Source organism: Martes martes (assembly GCF_963455335.1).
Source record: "Martes martes genome assembly, contig: scaffold_200, whole genome shotgun sequence".
Lineage (NCBI taxonomy): Eukaryota > Metazoa > Chordata > Mammalia > Carnivora > Mustelidae > Martes > Martes martes.
Genome location: NW_027666318.1, coordinates 56,591 through 73,632, shown reverse-complemented (window position 1 = coordinate 73,632; position 17,042 = coordinate 56,591). Strand labels below are relative to the sequence as shown.

General features: G+C 40.5%; 1 protein-coding gene across 2 annotated transcripts in view; it reads left to right on the top strand.

The window, feature by feature from the left end:
• Window positions 1–17,042, top strand: part of LOC308338080 (dystrobrevin beta-like) — a 77,586-nt gene that overhangs the window by 11,440 nt on the left and 49,104 nt on the right. For both annotated transcript variants that reach the window (XM_080831644.1, XM_080831643.1), the window contains exons 2-3: window positions 6,119–6,208; window positions 9,654–9,741. In XM_080831644.1, coding sequence (XP_080687770.1) covers window positions 6,119–6,208; window positions 9,654–9,741 — 178 coding nt within the window. The remainder of the gene's footprint in view (window positions 1–6,118; window positions 6,209–9,653; window positions 9,742–17,042) is intronic.

The following is a 17,042-nucleotide window of genomic DNA, read 5'->3' as shown; positions in this document are numbered from 1 at the left end:
CTGCCAAAGGCGCCCTGTATTGCTGCCCATAGAGCTTCTGCTGAAGCCATGAGACTTGAAAGCCCCCGTCCTCTAGCAGAGCGGGTCTCCCCCTGGAGTGTGCCTTGGGAGCACCTGGAAGCTTGTTTTCAAATGCGTGGAGTGGGGAGGGTGTCTCAGGAGGCAAAAAATGCTGCTCCAGCTCCCCCCTCCCCTGCCAACGCCCCCCCCCCCCCAGAGATGTGCTCATATCATTGTCACTCCTCTTTTAACTCTGGTTTATTCTACTCACCCTTGCTTTTACTGACCTCTGATCTAATTGGATAAAATTCTACTATTATGTCTTCTTTTTTTCTTATAATTTTGTGTATTTTTTTTTACCTATATGGGATTCTAAACTATTCCAAACTACTGACTTTGCTTTCGAAAAACAGATTTCTAAAACAAAACCTATGTGTAAGTTGGAGATTATATAGAGATTTATATTTTATCGAAAGGAAAGTATTTAAATTCAAAAAAAGTAGATCTGGGAAAAACAGGTACACCTTTGAATGTGAGTATATATATCACACATACAGCTAGCATAATACCCACACCCCAACACAGAATTGTGAGAAAATCCATGGACCCTTAAGTTCCTGATTTACTATAGACAGCTACTGATACTGCTTTTCATTTTAGTTTAGATCCCTAGTTATCTGGCAAATGACACTAGTTCTGAATAGCAGTCTTCATAGAAAATTAAAAATGGAGTTTAATGGACTGTTGGTTCCATTAATGCTTCTGATTTTGTTCTTGTCATTCCCTTCAGAAGACATCCGGGTCAGATTCCCACTTCCTGTTCACTTCCAGAATGTGTTCTGTCAAGGAGACCAGTGCCATGCTCGGTGTTCAATCCAGTGATGAACTCTCAGGACTCGTCCGAGCTGATCTGTCAGTGGCTGTTGACACAGAGACTTGCTCCCTTCTACGTGAAACACTTTCTGTACTTGCCTCCAGGAGTCCTGCTCGTCCTCCGTGGCCCCCTCAGCTAGTTTTTCCATACCTCCTTGAACTCTAAATGCTAGTATGCCAGAGGGACCACCTCATTTTTCTGTTTGTCCTCCCCGTGGGTGACCCCACCTAGACTCGGGGCTTTCACCATTGTCTCCATACCAGTGACTTCCAAACTTCTTTTTCCGGCCCAGACCTTTTCACTAGCTCTGACCTCACTGGTCTTCCTCCTAGTCAGTACCTCCACCGGGATAAAAATCTCATAATTAGCAAGTTCCAAACTGAGCTCCGAGTCTCCCCCTACCAGACCTGCCTCTCTCTCTCTCAGTCTTCCCCCATCTCAGTTAGTGGCAATTTCGTGAGAACCCCCTGATGCTTCTCCCATCTAAGGTGTCAGATCATTAGATCAGCTTTCTCCAAAAACACTGCGAGAGTCTGCCCAGGACCCTGCCATCTCTTGCCACTTCAACAGCAGCTACTGTCCTTCTTGCCACTCTTTCCTCTCATCTGGAATGTTGCAGGAGGCTTCTAATTAGCTGCTTCTTCCCCACTTTCTGACACTTCATGTTCCATAGTGCAGATGATCTTATTAAAGGAGAAGTTAGAGCATACCCTGCATCTGCTCAAAACCCCCCAGCAATTTCTCGTAGTGGAGGAAGAGTTGAAGCCCTTATGCCGGCCTTCTATAACACTGCTACTTTTCAGTCGGTCTTCTAAAGAAGCAATTTTCTTTTGTTCTAATTTCTAGTTTGAAATAGACCAATACTTTACAGAAGTATAAATGTGAGTTACTACATGGGCGCCTGAGTGGCTCAGCTGGTTAAGCAGCCAACTCTTGATTTTGGCGCAGGACACGATCTCAGGGTCATGAGACCTAACCCTCCACCCGCCACCATCCCCCATCAGCTCCACATTCAGCACCAACTCCTTGTCCCTCTCCCTCCGCCCCTCTCCCACCCCTGCTTGTGCACACTCTCTCTAAAAGCAATCAATTGAAAAAATCTTCTTTAAAAAACTGAGTTACTACAGAGAGAACGTCCTCTCCTCTAGTCGTGGTGAAGTAGCTGATGTCAGATTAGTTCTCCCACTATAAACTTCTAGAAAACTATTATAACTAAGCAACTGTTTTCGGAAATTAGACATTAAGTAGGGCAGGACCGTTCTCTGAGGGAAAGGAAATAAATGAGGAGAGCCCAATGATTGCCCAGGCTTTCTACTGGGAGGCATTTACTAAAGTCTAGTGCTAGAGACAAGCAGGGTAAGCCCTATTTGCTGAGAGTAAGGAGAGAGAGATTAGAGTTTGGGAATTCTGGAATTTGCTAAGAGGAACACCAGAGGGAAGGAAGCACGCAGGAAAGGGCTCCATAAACCTGCACACAGATCCCTTAACTAAGCTACATTTGCATAGAACGAGATTTCACAAGACCACCAAAGAATTACTACCTGGGAAAGAACAGGTCCCAGAGATTTGAAAGTGGAACAGCTACGCGAGCTCAGCCTGTTTGAGTTCCAACCAACCAGAGTAGTGACATCATCAAACACTGGGAGCATTCGGTAAAGACCCCAGACAGGCCACAGTTTAGGAGCAGGGTGAAAATAGTCCTAGATAAAAGTTACCCTAGATTTGTACTAATGAAACTTTAACACAGGCCTCAAAAGGACAAATCTGTCCACAAGTAAATTAGCTACTAGATCCTTTAGAAGAAAATGAAATCCAGACATTCAACAACATAATCCTCAAAATTTCCATCATCCAATAAAAATTTAGAGGACATAGAAAGCAGCAGGAAATTATGTTCTGCAACCAGAATAAAATTGTTGGGGCACCTGGGTGGCTCAGTGGGTTAAGCCTCTGCCTTCGGCTCAGGTCATTATCTCAGAGTTCTGGGATCGAGGCCCACAGCAGGGCCTCTGCTCTCTGCTCAGCAGGGAGCCTGCTTCCTCCTCTCTCTCTGCCTGCCTCTCTACCTACTTGTGATCTCTCTCTCTCTGTGTCAAATAAATAAATAAAATCTTTAAAAAAAAATTAGTCAATATAAACAGATCCAGAAATAACAGTCATGATGCAATGAACAGAGATGAACTTCAAAACAGCCATAACAGGGGCACCTGGGTGGCTCAGTGGGTTAAGTGTCTGCCTTCGGCTCAGGTCATGATCTCCAGGTCCTGGGATTGAGCCCCATGTCAGGCTCCCTGCTCAACAGGGAGTGTGCCCCCCCCACCTGTCGTCCCTGCTCATTCTCTCTTTCTGTCTCAAATAAATAAATAAAAATCTTAAACGAAAACCCAAGCACAATAAGTACCAAAAATGTAAAGGAAAATATTAGCATAATGAGGAAAAAAATTGAAATAAAAAAGAACCACCTATAAACATAATTGGAAGTTTCTGCATATATATTCTACTTCAGTGACAAAAAGTCTTAAATTAAAAAATAGAACTTCTAGAGTTGAAGGAGATAATACCCAAAATGAAAAAGCCTATGAATGGATTTAACAGTATATCAGAAATTACAGAAGAAAAAGTCCACTGAACTTAAAGACATGGCAATACAAACTACTCAAAATACAATGCTAAAAACTGAACAGAACCTCCAAGACTTCCGGGACAGTGGCAACCAGCCTAACAGGATTAGGAGGAGAGGAGAAGAGGAAGGAAAAGAGGGAGGAGAGAAAAATGATTTCAGGAAATCTTTTTTTCCAAATTTCCAGGTAAATTTTTACAAATTTGATAAAAACTATAAACCCATAGGTACAAGAAATTCAACAAACTATAATCAGGATAAACAGAGAAAACCATACCAAGGTACATCACAGTCAAATTGCTGAAAACCAGTGATGAAGAAAAAGTATTAAAAGCATCTAGAGGAAAAAAGATGTTATATACAGGGGAAGAAAGATAAGATTTTTGAAGGGATTTCTCATTAGAGACAATGCACACAGGGTGCCTGGGTGGCTCAGTCAGTTAAGTGTCTGCCTTCACTCAGGTCATGATGCCAGGGTCCTGGGATCGAGCCCCGCATCGGCCTCCGTGCTCAGTGGGGAGTCTTCTTCTTCCTCTGTGTGCCATTCCCCCTTCTTGTCCTTGCACTCTCTTGCTCTCAAATAAATAATAAAATCTTTAAAAAAACAATGCAAGCTAGCAGAAAATTGAATGGCATTTGAAAGTAGTGAGAGAACCTGTTTTTATTCCTTCTAAAATATATAGATTTCTTAGCTTTATCGACTGAAAAATTCTAGAAGCAGTGATCATCCAGGAACAAGGAACACCCTAGTACACTAACTGTGATCTCTAAACACTCTTTCCTGGTAAAAGGAACCTGCAGTCCTTGAAGGAATAGTTGATTCCAAGAGTGGGGCAGGACATACACAAGATGAGACTGGGGCATCTTACTGTGCCAACCAAAGAAGCTAATGATATCTAATGGCTATATTAGATTAACACAGGAGCCTACTTACAGGAGCTCCCACTGGCCAAAGATAGGACAATTTGAGCATCAAAAAGATGATTGTAACAATCAGATACATGAAAATCTATGAGTTCTTAATGATACTAAAAAAGAAAACTCTTTGGTACCCATTGGAGGTTGCTAGGGCACTAATTCATTGTTCTGAAATTTGTTAAGTAGTAAGAAATGCCAACCATTTGTTTTACCTTTTCTGAATTATTAATATTTCAAGATAAGCAAAGAGAGAAAACTAATAAATGCAGAAAAGATGATAAAATTGGAAACCGGGTTTTCGTAAACCCCCCCCCCCACCCAAGAAATAATGAATCTAGGCAAAATCATCAGTAAATGCTAAATCCATTAGGTGAAAAGTTGATGGGGGACTTTATAATGGAGAGATGTAACCAATAACGTCTGAATCCAGTATTTTTATTCCATTGTGTGTCCCCTATTTGATGTATAAGTGAACCATATTACCTACAACAGATTCTAGCCCCTTCTCCAAAAATGAAACGAAAGCAAAAGCTTTAATCAGATCTCTAGCTGTAGCCACAGGGTGTAGCGAAACAACTTAAATGGCACCGAGGAAACAGTCAAATCCAGAATGTTGGGTATGCGACTAGATAACCTGCTTTCTTCACAAATAAATGACATGACAGAAACAAGGAAAAGGAAGGACTGTTGTAGATTAAAAAACAGAAACATATCAACCAAATTCAATGTGTGTGGACCTTGTTGGAATCTTGATTCTAAATGTAGATGGATATTGTTTAAGATTTGAGGAAACTTTCAGAGTTAAAATGTTCTTGTTAATTTTTTTTAGGTGTGATGATGGCACTGTGGTTGTGTAAATTAAGTATTCCCAAATGAAATAATAAGTTGTCTGGGATTTGCTTCAGCCATCTCTTTCTAGACAAAAAGTTGAGTGAAGGAAGAATATATTCAATAAGTTGACAAAATGTTAGTTTTTGTTGAACTTTGGTGATGGGTACATGAAAAGTAGTCATTAATTTACTCTCCATTTTGTGCATGTGTTAACATTTCTGGAGTAAAACATTTTTAGAAACTCTTGGGCTTAAAGACCTTCTGAATGTCTATAAAAGAGCCTCAAAATGTGTACAGTGTCGTCTTACAATGAGGAATAATTCTGACAAGTTTGGTTTAAGTATCAGCTTTATGGGAGAAAATAGAATGGTGCTAAAGGCAATGTCCTTATAGAAATAAAAGGGTTTAACTGGTATCACGAAGTAATCCTGAAAATTATTTACTTGTAGACAAAAGCTATTAAAGCATCAGGGGACATTTGGTGATGTTAAATAGACCCACTCTGCCTGTTTCCCTGCCATTGGGCATTCCCTAAAAGGTGCATCCATCCCAGAGCCCAGAAACTAGATAAGATTGGTGGGCAAGGCTTCCTGGTGACCCCTCCTTGGTTTCTCCTGTTCAGAGGCTGAAGTGTCCGTCAGCGAAGGCTGTTTTCCTAAGGGACTGCTTTTGTTCAAAGGATTGGTGAAATGTATTTTCTATGGTCTAACACCATATTCCATTATGCATTGTGGTTTTTTTTTATTGTTTTCCTTATCATGATTTATTATTTTTTTTCTATTTTTCTTTGAAGTTTGCCCATTTTAATCCATGTTCATTTCTCGCTCTGTGTGTGTGTGTGTTGTGCTTGCTGTCTTTGCCTCCGTTGTTCCTAGGTTACAGTATAGCCAGGACATACCCAGTCACTCGGCCGATGAGCACGCGCTGATAGCCTCCTATGTGGCCCGTCTGCAGCACTGTGCACGGTCAGTGGTAGAGCAGCGGCAGCAGGCGGGCAGCCACGGGCTGGTCAGAGGGAGGGAGAGCCTCGTTACCTGGCCTTGCCAGCTGGAAAAAGCTCTGCATGGGGGGTTTTTCTTGAGATGCTACCAGCTACGTTTGGCAGAGTTGAAATAATTGCTAAAGCATTAACTTCTGAAAGAGAAGGAGCCTTGCCAAGCCCAGGCACTTACCTAAACACAGAGTCAGAAATGCTGTTTTGAAGTGGAGTTCACCTCCCTGAGCTTACACTGAAAGGCCATGTAAATCTCCAGCAGCTATGCCGTCCCCAAGATGCGCATTCACAGAGCTGTTCGAGGCAACCTCTCGCTGCTCATTCTTGACTAAATATCGAAACCTTTCTGTCGACATTCAGAGCGTAGGGTTGATCAACCCGCAGATATCTCACTGTGTCTAAACTTTGATACCATCGCCCTGTGACATCTCTGCATGTTACAACTTCATCTCTTCCCCCCAATCTATCACTATTGATTACTTAAACCAGTGGTTTGCAACAGTGGTACTGGATCATTGCCACCTGAGGGAGACTTTTCCCAAACAATATGTGCCTCTACATGTGATCATTAGACGCGTTATAATAACTCCATATTCCCCTTTCTCTGAAAACTACTGGTAGTGACTCACTGTTAATGTGGGAATATGCCTGACTCCTCAGTGGGTCAGGATAGAAAAACGTTGGATAACCACGAACTACAGCAAAGTAAACCCTTTAGAAGAATTAATACCAAACAAAGTGCTGTTATAGTCAGGTAGCCCCAAGGCTCCCTATCCACTCCGTGCCCTTACCTACCACCGGTCTGCAGGGAGAACAGTCCCTCCACTCTACATGGCAGCAGATAGGCTCTTATTCTTAGAAAGGAAGCCTAATTTATTAACGAAGCACATAAGGGAGTCTGGAGCCTTACATTTTGATCTTAGTTTTGCCCAGAACATGCCTTGGCTTCGTGAGAAGGTGATCTGACCTTGTTTTTATTTCCTGTGATGACAAGAATAAATAATCATGTGAAAAAATACATATTTGGAAAGGACTATTTTCTGTATTATATTTCATACCATTTCCCATAGTTTAGCCAGTGTGACTAAATAGTATTGGTATTTTGGGGCATTTATTTAACTCTAAAGTCTACTTTCCTACTTCCCAAGTACGTTTAACAGGCTTTTCCTCCGGGAGGGAAGGAGAGGCCTAGTAACTGCATTACGTCACCCAAGAGTGTCTCTTCAGCCAACAGATGATTTCTGTGCAGTATGTCCCAGCTCCTTGGGTCTCTAGGAATAGAGTTGTCTCATCCCTGGCAGGACAGCTCACTTCTCATCAGTAAGGGCAGTTGTCCAGGTGATTAAAAGTTTCCATGGTGAAAATAGAAGCAGAATGTTGGCAGAGATTGCAACTTGATATTTCAGCCCCAAAAGATTTGTGGGAGGTTTAGCTAAGGTCCTTAAGCGTCCTGGCTTAGGGATTAGGCTTCCTGAGCAGGAACTGGTGGCCGAGAGCCCGGGCAGAACATGAGGACTGGGTGAGTACTACATCTCTTCTTGATCTGTAGTCTAAGGAACTGAGCTTCATGCTTCCTCAAAGAAGGCAGAAATTTCTTGGCTAATTCTGAGAATGAAAGTCAGCTCAAGCGGAAAAATAAGGAACCTTTCTAATTTTCCTCTTAATTTTCATTGACCTTAAAACCTCTCATCAACATAAAGTTCTAGTTTCTGGCTGGAAAGCATAGCCAATTAAAGCAACCATGTCGTCCACACTTGGGTATAAATGACAAGTAGAATTAACCTTCCTAGGGAGATGGAACATGGTGGAAGAAGGGGAGCCTTTTTGCACAGAGGAAAAAATGAAGTTTTTGTTACATCCCTTGCCAGAACAAAGGGCAGCCACTCTTAAGTCTCATTTCTTAGGTTGCCAGTCCCTCTTTAATTTTATCCACTTGTATAAGTAAATGTTCATTTTTGTTGTTGGTGGTTTTTTTTTAAAGGATAAAGGTAGTTCTCTTATTTCCAACAAACAACTTTAAGGCATGAATATTACAGTTCAGCCTTGACCATGGGGCCTTGACCCTAATGTGTGAAAGCTGACTGATGGTAGCATGTTCTTATTACAAGATCATCTTGTGAGAGGATGATGATACAGACTCACATTTGCATACCTCAAATTATAAAGTATTCAGAAGTGGCACAGGCAAAAGAAGCACATTTAAAAAAATCCATCCTCAAGGAAAGACCAAGTTAATCTTAAAGAAGTAGCCACAACGATAGAAACAGAGAAAGGTGAAAAAAAAATCTAGGAAAAATCCAGTTGATTCCATACATGAAAAGGTCAGACACAGCTCTATCAGTTTAACTTCCTCCTTCCCGGATTCCCTCCCCCCAGTAATTATTACAAGATTTGATGAGTATTGGATTCATGTCTTTAAATTTTTTCGTATTACTCATCATGCTGCTAAATTCCATGGGGAGGTTTTTGGAAGACCAAGAAGCAAGGGCCACAGTAGAAGCAGGCCACGACACCCATCTGTGATCAGTCATCATCACCTCTGTTACCTTAAAACACCTGCCAGACTTCAACAAACAATTCTGTAGCCACAATCCCTATTAATCGGGGAGTGCCCTGCGATGGGTGAATGAGAGTTGGTGTAACATGCTAAACCAAAGGAGTCAGTTATTTCATGATCCAGTCAAAAGGTCCTTGTACCACGTAGACACAGAGCTGGCCCGCCACTCCAGAACGCTTCATCCAGGCGCAGCAGCGTCTGAGAGCCCACCTATGAGGTCTTAAAGACCTTAAGGTTAGGGTGCTCATTCTCTTAGGAAAGAGTAATAGACTGGGTTCATTCACTCGAAGATGGGGCTATAATTGTGGAGCAAACATGGTAAAAGACAGGAAAGAAGCATGAAAGCGAATGTTTGATACCATGGATTCGTCTCCAACTTTACCGTAGGTTGGACCTGCCCTTGCTTGAGCTCCTCAGTTTTGTTTGCCCCATGTTAAGCATACTTTCCTTCAGCCCTCCATTTTTTGTGATGCTTTAGTTTTCTCTTGGTCTTTTTTAATTCAAGACCTATATCTAAAAGTTATACATTTTCCCAAAACATTTGATTAGAAATCCTCCCTCCCCCCAGATTTTGCAGATGCTCTGTCTTTTCCCAGACCTTGCATTCAAAAAGAAGTGCCCCCTTCTGATGGTGTAGGAGCAGGGGGAATGCTGCTGAAGAGAAAGGGCTCGTGTGGTCTCATCATTTCTCTAAACCACCTTTCTCAGAAGACCGTTAGTATCTACGACCCAGGCCTCTGTTTCTTTTGCTACCATACTTTTTTAAAAAAAAACTTTCTCCCATCAGTTCTTTCTAAGAGTAAAGCAAGGGTAGGGAATGTTTAATAGACACCTGTTGAATTTTTTGTCTCTTTGGCAGTGTCCTGGACAGTCCCAGCCGACTGGATGAGGAACACCGACTTATAGCTCGCTACGCTGCCCGGCTGGCTGCAGAAGCAGGAAACATGGTGAGTAAATGGAACATCCTAGTAGAGTAGCAGGAATTAGCATTATTTTAATATACTAATGGTAGGGTGATGGTATACATGAAATTTAGGAATATAGGTACGTCAGGAACAGAAGGAGAGGAGTGGGTTTAGGGAAGGGATTATAGAGGCCTTTAATTTTATCTACAGTAGACTCTTTAAAAAATGAATCAAGAAAGTCAACGAGCTAGAATTTGGTTCTTTAAAAAACAATAAAATTAATTACCCCCTAGAAATCCTGATCAAGAAAAAAGGAAAGAAAACACAAATAATTAATATCACAAATGAGGGGCGCCTGGGTGGCTCAGTCATTAAGCGTCTGCGTTTGGCTCAGGTCATGATCCCAGGGTCCTGGGATTGAGCACCGCATCAGGCTCCCTGCTTGGTAGGAAGTCTGCTTCTCTCCCGCTCCCCCTGCTTGTGTTCTCTCTCTCACTGTGTCCCTCTTTGTCAAATAAATAAATAAAATCTTCTAAAAAAAAAAAAAAGTCACAAATGAAAGAAAGGACATTGCTACAGGCCCTATAGATATTATATGGATGATAAGAGAATATCATGAGCAACTTTTTGCTAATAAATTTGGCAACCTAGATGAAATAGGCAGATTCCTTGAAACATACAAATTAGGGGTGCCTGGCTTGGCTCAGTCAGTAGAGCGTGTAACTCTTGATCTTGAAGTTGTGGGTTCAAGCCCCATGTGGGGTGTAGAAATTACTTAAAAATAAAATCTTAAAAAAAAAAAAAAGACAAATTAACCAAACTGACATAATAAATAGAAAATCTAAATAGTCCTAAATCTGTTAAGGATATTGAATTTGTAATTAACTTCCACAAAGAAAACTCTAAGCTCAGAGGAGAGTACTATCATATACTTAAGGAAGAAATAATAACAATCTGACATAAATTCTTAATAAAGGAAGAAGGAACACTTTCCAAGTCATTTTATCAGGCTACTGTAACCTGATACAAAAACAAAAAAGGCCATTACAAGAAAACAAAATCAATAACCAAATTCTCCCATAAGCATGGGTGAAAACACCTTTAACAAAATATTACCAAAGTGAAGCCAGCAATATGTAAAAAGGAAAGTACTCCATGATCAAGTGAGGTTTATCCTAGGAGTACAGATTCATTTAATATATAAATCAACCAATGTATTTCACCATATTAGCAGTTTAAAAAAGAAAATTATAAGATCATTTCAATAGCTACAGAAAAAGTATTCGACAATACAGTGCCCATTTTTTATAACATTTTTCGATATACTGGGAGTTGAAGAAGCTTCTTCAATCTGATAAAGAATACCTACAAAAACCCTGTAACTAATATTATACTGGAAGTTTAAATTTTGGAGTATTTCTCCTACCTAATATTAAGAACAACCAAAGGTGTCCACTTTTCACTACCCCAATTCAAAATTGTACTGGAGGTCTTAGCCAATATAACATAACAAGAAGAAAAGGGCATAAATGTTGGAAGGGAAGAAGTAAAGCTGTTGTTATTTGCAGATGACATGGTTATGTAAAGACAGTCCTAAGGAATCTACAAAAACACTCCTAGAACAGATACATGACTTTATAGCAGTGTTGCAGGATAGAAGGTCAATGTACAAAAATTGATTATATTTCCATCTACTAGCAGTGAGTAATTAGAAAGCTAAACTTGGGGAAAAAACACCATTTACTGTAAGATTGAAAAACATCCAATACTTACGGATAAATTGAATGAAAGATTTTAAGACTAAAAACTATAAAATATTGTTGAGAGGAATTAAAGAAAACCTAAGTAAGTGGAGAGGTATGCATGAATATTCAGATTCAGTATAATTAGGAGGGCACATTTTTCCAAATTAATCTATAGATTCAGTACCAGTCAAAATCCCAATAGAGTTTGAAGAAATTGGCCAACTGATTAAAATATATTTGGAGGGGCGTCTGGATGGCTCAGTGGGTTAGAGCCTCTGCCTTCGGCTCAGGTCATGATCCCAGGGTCCTGGGATCATGCCTCACGTCGGGCTCTCTGCTCATCAGGGAGCCTGCTTTCCCCTCTCTCTCTCTGCCTGCCTCTCTGCCTACTTGTGATCTCTGTCTGTCAAATAAATGGGTAAAAGCTTAAATATATATATACATATATATATATTTGGAAACCAGAGGACTTAGAAAAACCAAGAGTCTTTAAAAAGAACAAAGTTGAAGGACTTAACCCTACTTGACATCAAGACTTACAGAAAGCCACAGTAATCAAGAAAGTGTGATATTGGCAAAAGGATAGACAAATAAGTTATCCATATAGTAAACTCATTTGTATAAGGTCAAATGACTTCTTTTTGACAAGACACAAAAGAAATTGAACTGGGAAGAGAAAATCTTTTTAACAAGTGCTTCTGGAACAACTGTATATTTATATGAAATAAAGAACCTCAACCCCTTCCTCATACTTTACATAGAAACCAGCTTGAAATGTATCATAAATCTAAACATAAAAGCTAAAACCGTAAAGCTACTAAAAGAAGGCTTAGAAAAATATCTTCATATCCTTGGAGCCGGGCAAGGAATTCTTAGAGAATTCATGAGCCATAAAAACTGGTAAGTTGGACCTTATTGAAAATAAATTATTTTCTCATTAAAAGATACTATTTAAAAAATAGACAAAGCACAGCCAGAAAGAAAGTATCTGCAACACAAGTCTGACAAAGGACAAACTATGTAAAGAATTCCTGCACCTCAGACTCCTGCCCAGTTTTTAAATGGTCTAAAGGCTTGGACGGAACTTCACAGAAGAAGATATACAAATGGGCAAGAAGCACATAAAAAGGTGCTTGATGTCATTAATCATCAGGAAAATGTCAATTAAAACCATAATGACCCACTAGAATGACTAAAATGAAAAAGATTGACACCACCAATTGTTGGAGATGGTGTGGAGCAAATGGAATCCTTGTACATCACACACCAAAAATGTGTACAACATGATCCCATGTGTATGAAATTCTAGAATAGGTAAAATTGATTTATAGTGATGGAAATCACATCAGGGACTATTTTCTGAGAATGGGGATATTGAAGAGAGGTGAGGAAACTTTCTGAATTGATGGAAACGTTCTACATTTTTATAGAGATGTGTGTTATGTGAGTTGTATGTATTTGTATGATTGGATGGCATACTTAAGATATGAGCATTACATCTCAAAAGAAAAGGGAACCAAGAATGGGGATATGCAAGAGTTTGATTGCATTGAGAAATGGCTACCCAGGGATTTGCCATGGGTTTACTGCAATTTTGAAACAACTTACAATAAAATGTTCTCTTTTCTTCTTCCATTTCAGCCCTTTGCTTTCCTTGAAGAGCTATGTGCATATTAATATCCATTTCCCCTTCTCTCCACACACACATTCATTGTATTCGTTTGGCAAATATTTATTTTGTTCTTGTGATGTGCCAGATTGGATACTGTGATGAGCAAATGATTCCTGCCCTCATGGAACTAACAGTCTAGTGAGAGAGACAAACAGTCTAATACACTATTTAATACACAGTTTAATACACTATTAAACATAACTACAGGGGTGTCTGGGTGGCTCAGTCAGTTAAGTATCGGACTCTTGGTTTCAGCGCAGGTCGTGATCTCAGGGTCCTGGGATCGACCCCATATCAGGCTCCCCACTCAGCAGGGGAGTCTCTTTCTCTTTCTCCCTCTGCCCTCCTCCTACTCGTGCTCTCTCGCTCTCTCTCAAATACATAAGTAAAATATTTTTAAAAACATAATTACAAACAATTAGGTACATGGAGGAGAAGTAGAAGAGGCTATGAAAATGGATCGCAGGTCCCTGACTTACATTGTATGGCCTCTGTGAGAAAGTGTTACTTGTGTTGAGATCTGAAAATAAGTAGAAGAGAATTCAGTTTCCTGGGAACTAAAAAGGACTGAAACCCAAAGCAGCCCCTGGGCCACTGTTGCTGCCACCCCTGCCCTGTGCTTAGGTTTATTATAATTGTCTCGAGGTGCCGTGGGCAAAACCTTGTACGTATGCAAAGTGGAGAGTTGGAAGTGAGGCTTTCGCGTTAAGCTAGGTCCCTGGAAACATGACCCGGTGAGAGTATGATATAGAAGGCCATCCATCTGCCAGCACAAAGACAAGACAAGAAAGCTTTAGGTTCTCCTCCTTTTGGAGCGGAAGAGGTCTCCCCTGGGAATTCACAACCTCAGTCCCGTCTGTACTTTCGTTGGTGCATTTACATTACTTCATAGACTGAGAAACCCAAAGTAAAATTTTAATTTTACTTTGCAAAATAGAAATCCTCTCCTGAGGTTAACATTCTCAATTGAGGCCAAGCAGTATTCCCACAGAAAGAGTTCAACTAAACCTGAACTCCTGAGCATCTCTGTAAAATTAGACCCTCAGTGACTAGACACTAGAATCCTTGGCTATAGAACAACTATGTTTAAAATTTCTTAGACTTGAAAGAAGGAATTAAAAACATGATAAAAGAAAAGACTGTCTAAAAAGACTAGAGATAAACCAAAGAGAACATAAACATTTTAAAAACAAAAGTTGTTGAAATTTAAAACTCAGTGGATGGGTTAAATGTTAGGTCAGACATAGCTGCACAGAGAATTAGTCTGCTGGAAAATACATGTAAGAAAGTTCCCCAAATAGGGGTGGCTGGGTGGCTCAGCCGGTTAAGCATCAGTCTCTTGGTTTCAGCTCAGGTCATGATCCCAGGGTCCTGGAATTGAGCCCCATGTTGGGCTCCCTGCTCAGTGGGGAGCCTGCTTCTCCCTCTCCCTCTACTGCTCCCCCTGCTTGTGGTTGATTTCTTGTGCTTCTCTCTGTCAAATAAATAAAAATAAAATCTAAAAAAAAAAAAGTTTCCCAAATGCAACACAAAAAGGTGAAAGATTTGAAACAAGTTTTTCAGGCATGGAAGATAGAGAACCAACAGTCATCTCATTGGAATCCATCCGCCCCCCCCCCCACGACCACCAAAGGAAAGTAAATTTATTTTCTACTAGGTGAGACAATATTTGAGGAATTAATGGCTGAAAATTTTTCAAAATTGATTCATGACATGAATCCTCAGATTGAAACATCACAATGAATCCCAAACTGGATAAATGAAAGTTCACACCTACGTGTATGCTAGTGAAACTGCAGAATCCAAAGACAAGATACTCAAAAAGCAACCAGAGAGGATAGATACCTTCAAAGAATTGATAGATTTCTCAACACCAAGAACAATATAACAATTTTTTCATAAACAAAAAAAGACTTTAATTTAAAAATAAATGATGCATCCAATTATATCCAGTCCTGTTAATGTTTATGTTGAAACTTTAAGAATTTTCTTTATGAAAAAAGTCAAATATCACTCATTTGTTTTCCTGGAGTGCCTAAATTCCTTTAAAAATGAAGCATCTGGGTGGCTCAGTCATTAAGCATCTACCTTCGGCTCAGGTCATGATCCCAGGGTCCTGGGATTGAACCTTGCATCAGGCTCCCTGCTCTGCAGGAAGCCAGTTTCTCCCTCCCACTGCTTGTCTTTCTCCCTCTCTCCCTGTAAATAAATAAATCTTAAAAAAAAAAAAATACAAATAAAAACAAAGTAACTAAACCTGTCAGAGGAAAAGGAGAAAGACTTTTTCTGGCCAGGATTGAGGAGGGTCCCTGGTGAGATTCATGCTAAAAAAATAATACTGACGGCTAACTTTTATTGACTTTTTACTCGGCACCAGTCATTATTGTAAGTGCATATATGAGCTCATTTATTCATCAAAACAATCTCATGAGAAAACTAATCTTCAGAAAGGTAAGGAAGCTACTCCAGGTGACAGTTTGTAAGTGGTCCAGCTGGGACTGGGGTTCTGTTCTGTCAACTATGGAGACTTAGCTACAGAAGGCTGTAGTTCAGGAAGAGCATTAGATCTGGAAGAAAAGAGGAAGACAAAAGGAGGAAGGATCTGAGGCTGAAGCAGCAGGGTATGTGAGCATGAAGCAGGTCAGGAACACCCAGTGTGAGCCGGGGCGGGGGTGCGGGGGTGGGGGGCCGTTTCCACCTCCATAAAGGCCCTGAGCTCGGAGATTTCAGCGTCTGCAAGACGGCTTGTGTGGCCAGAGCCCAGAGAGCAATCCTTGGAGTGAAATCAGGCTGGACAGGCAGGCCGGATGGGTCGGGACCATCTTCCGCAAATGCAGTATATTACTTTGAGAAATGTTGTACTAATTTATCTTTACTTCTTCGTAGAGAAATAGAGTAATGCAAGCTTCCAGTGGAGAGCCTTGCTTTGTTTCTCCCCCCAAAAGTAATTTATTCCTCTGGGTTTGTTTAAACTTCACAGTCTTTTCCTTAAGAGTCCACTGTTAGGTCACACATCTGACTCCCAACATTACAACTCTAAAGGTTAGTGGGAAAAAACAGAATGGAGCGGGGTGGCGGGGGCTGGGGGGATGGGGGGGGGAGTCAGGGATAAAGAAAAGTTCCATTTAATCAGTTACACCTTACCTGTGTCCTCAGTCACAACTGTTCAAGTCATTGTAGAAATGAGAATTTACGGAATTAAGTTTGTTGAGATAGACAGCATCGCAGTTGAATTTTTAAAATGGAGGGTATTTAATGCCATTATAATATTCTTACTGACTATACATTGTGCTTTTAAAATATTGTAAATAGGGCACCTGGGTGGCTCAGTGGGTTAAGGCCTCTGCCTTCGGCTCAGGTCATGGTCCCAGGGTCCTGGGATCGAGCCCTGCGTCGGGCTCTCTCCTCCGTGAGGAACCTGCTTCCCTTCCTCTCTCTCTCTGCGTGCCTCTCTGCCTACTTGTGATCTCTATCAAATGAATAAATAAAATCTTTAAAAAAATATATATTGTAAATAAAAGCTCCCAAAGCCACTTGACCCTGAAAAGGAGGTCACAGTTCTCTGTTCCTGCAAACAAGATAAGTCTGTTTACACCTGATAGTTTCCAATGCCAGTTCTCTAATTCGTGTGAAAATGATCATTGTTAGAATGATCTTAAGATGAAATACTGATACGGTCTCTTTCATCTTCAGTTTGTTTTCCAAAGTGTAGTTATCTTGTAAAATATTGGGCCTCTCAGGAAGGGTTCTTCTTGACTAGATTTCTGTTAAACAGGAGACTGCTAATCCGCTAATCTCTTGCTGATACAAGTGCTTTGCATAAAGTGGGTGTAGTGCTCGAAAGAATTTATTTATAGCCCACCAGATAGGCTTTGTATTGATTTTTTTTTCTCAAAAACCTTTCACAAAAAAAAAAAAAGACCATT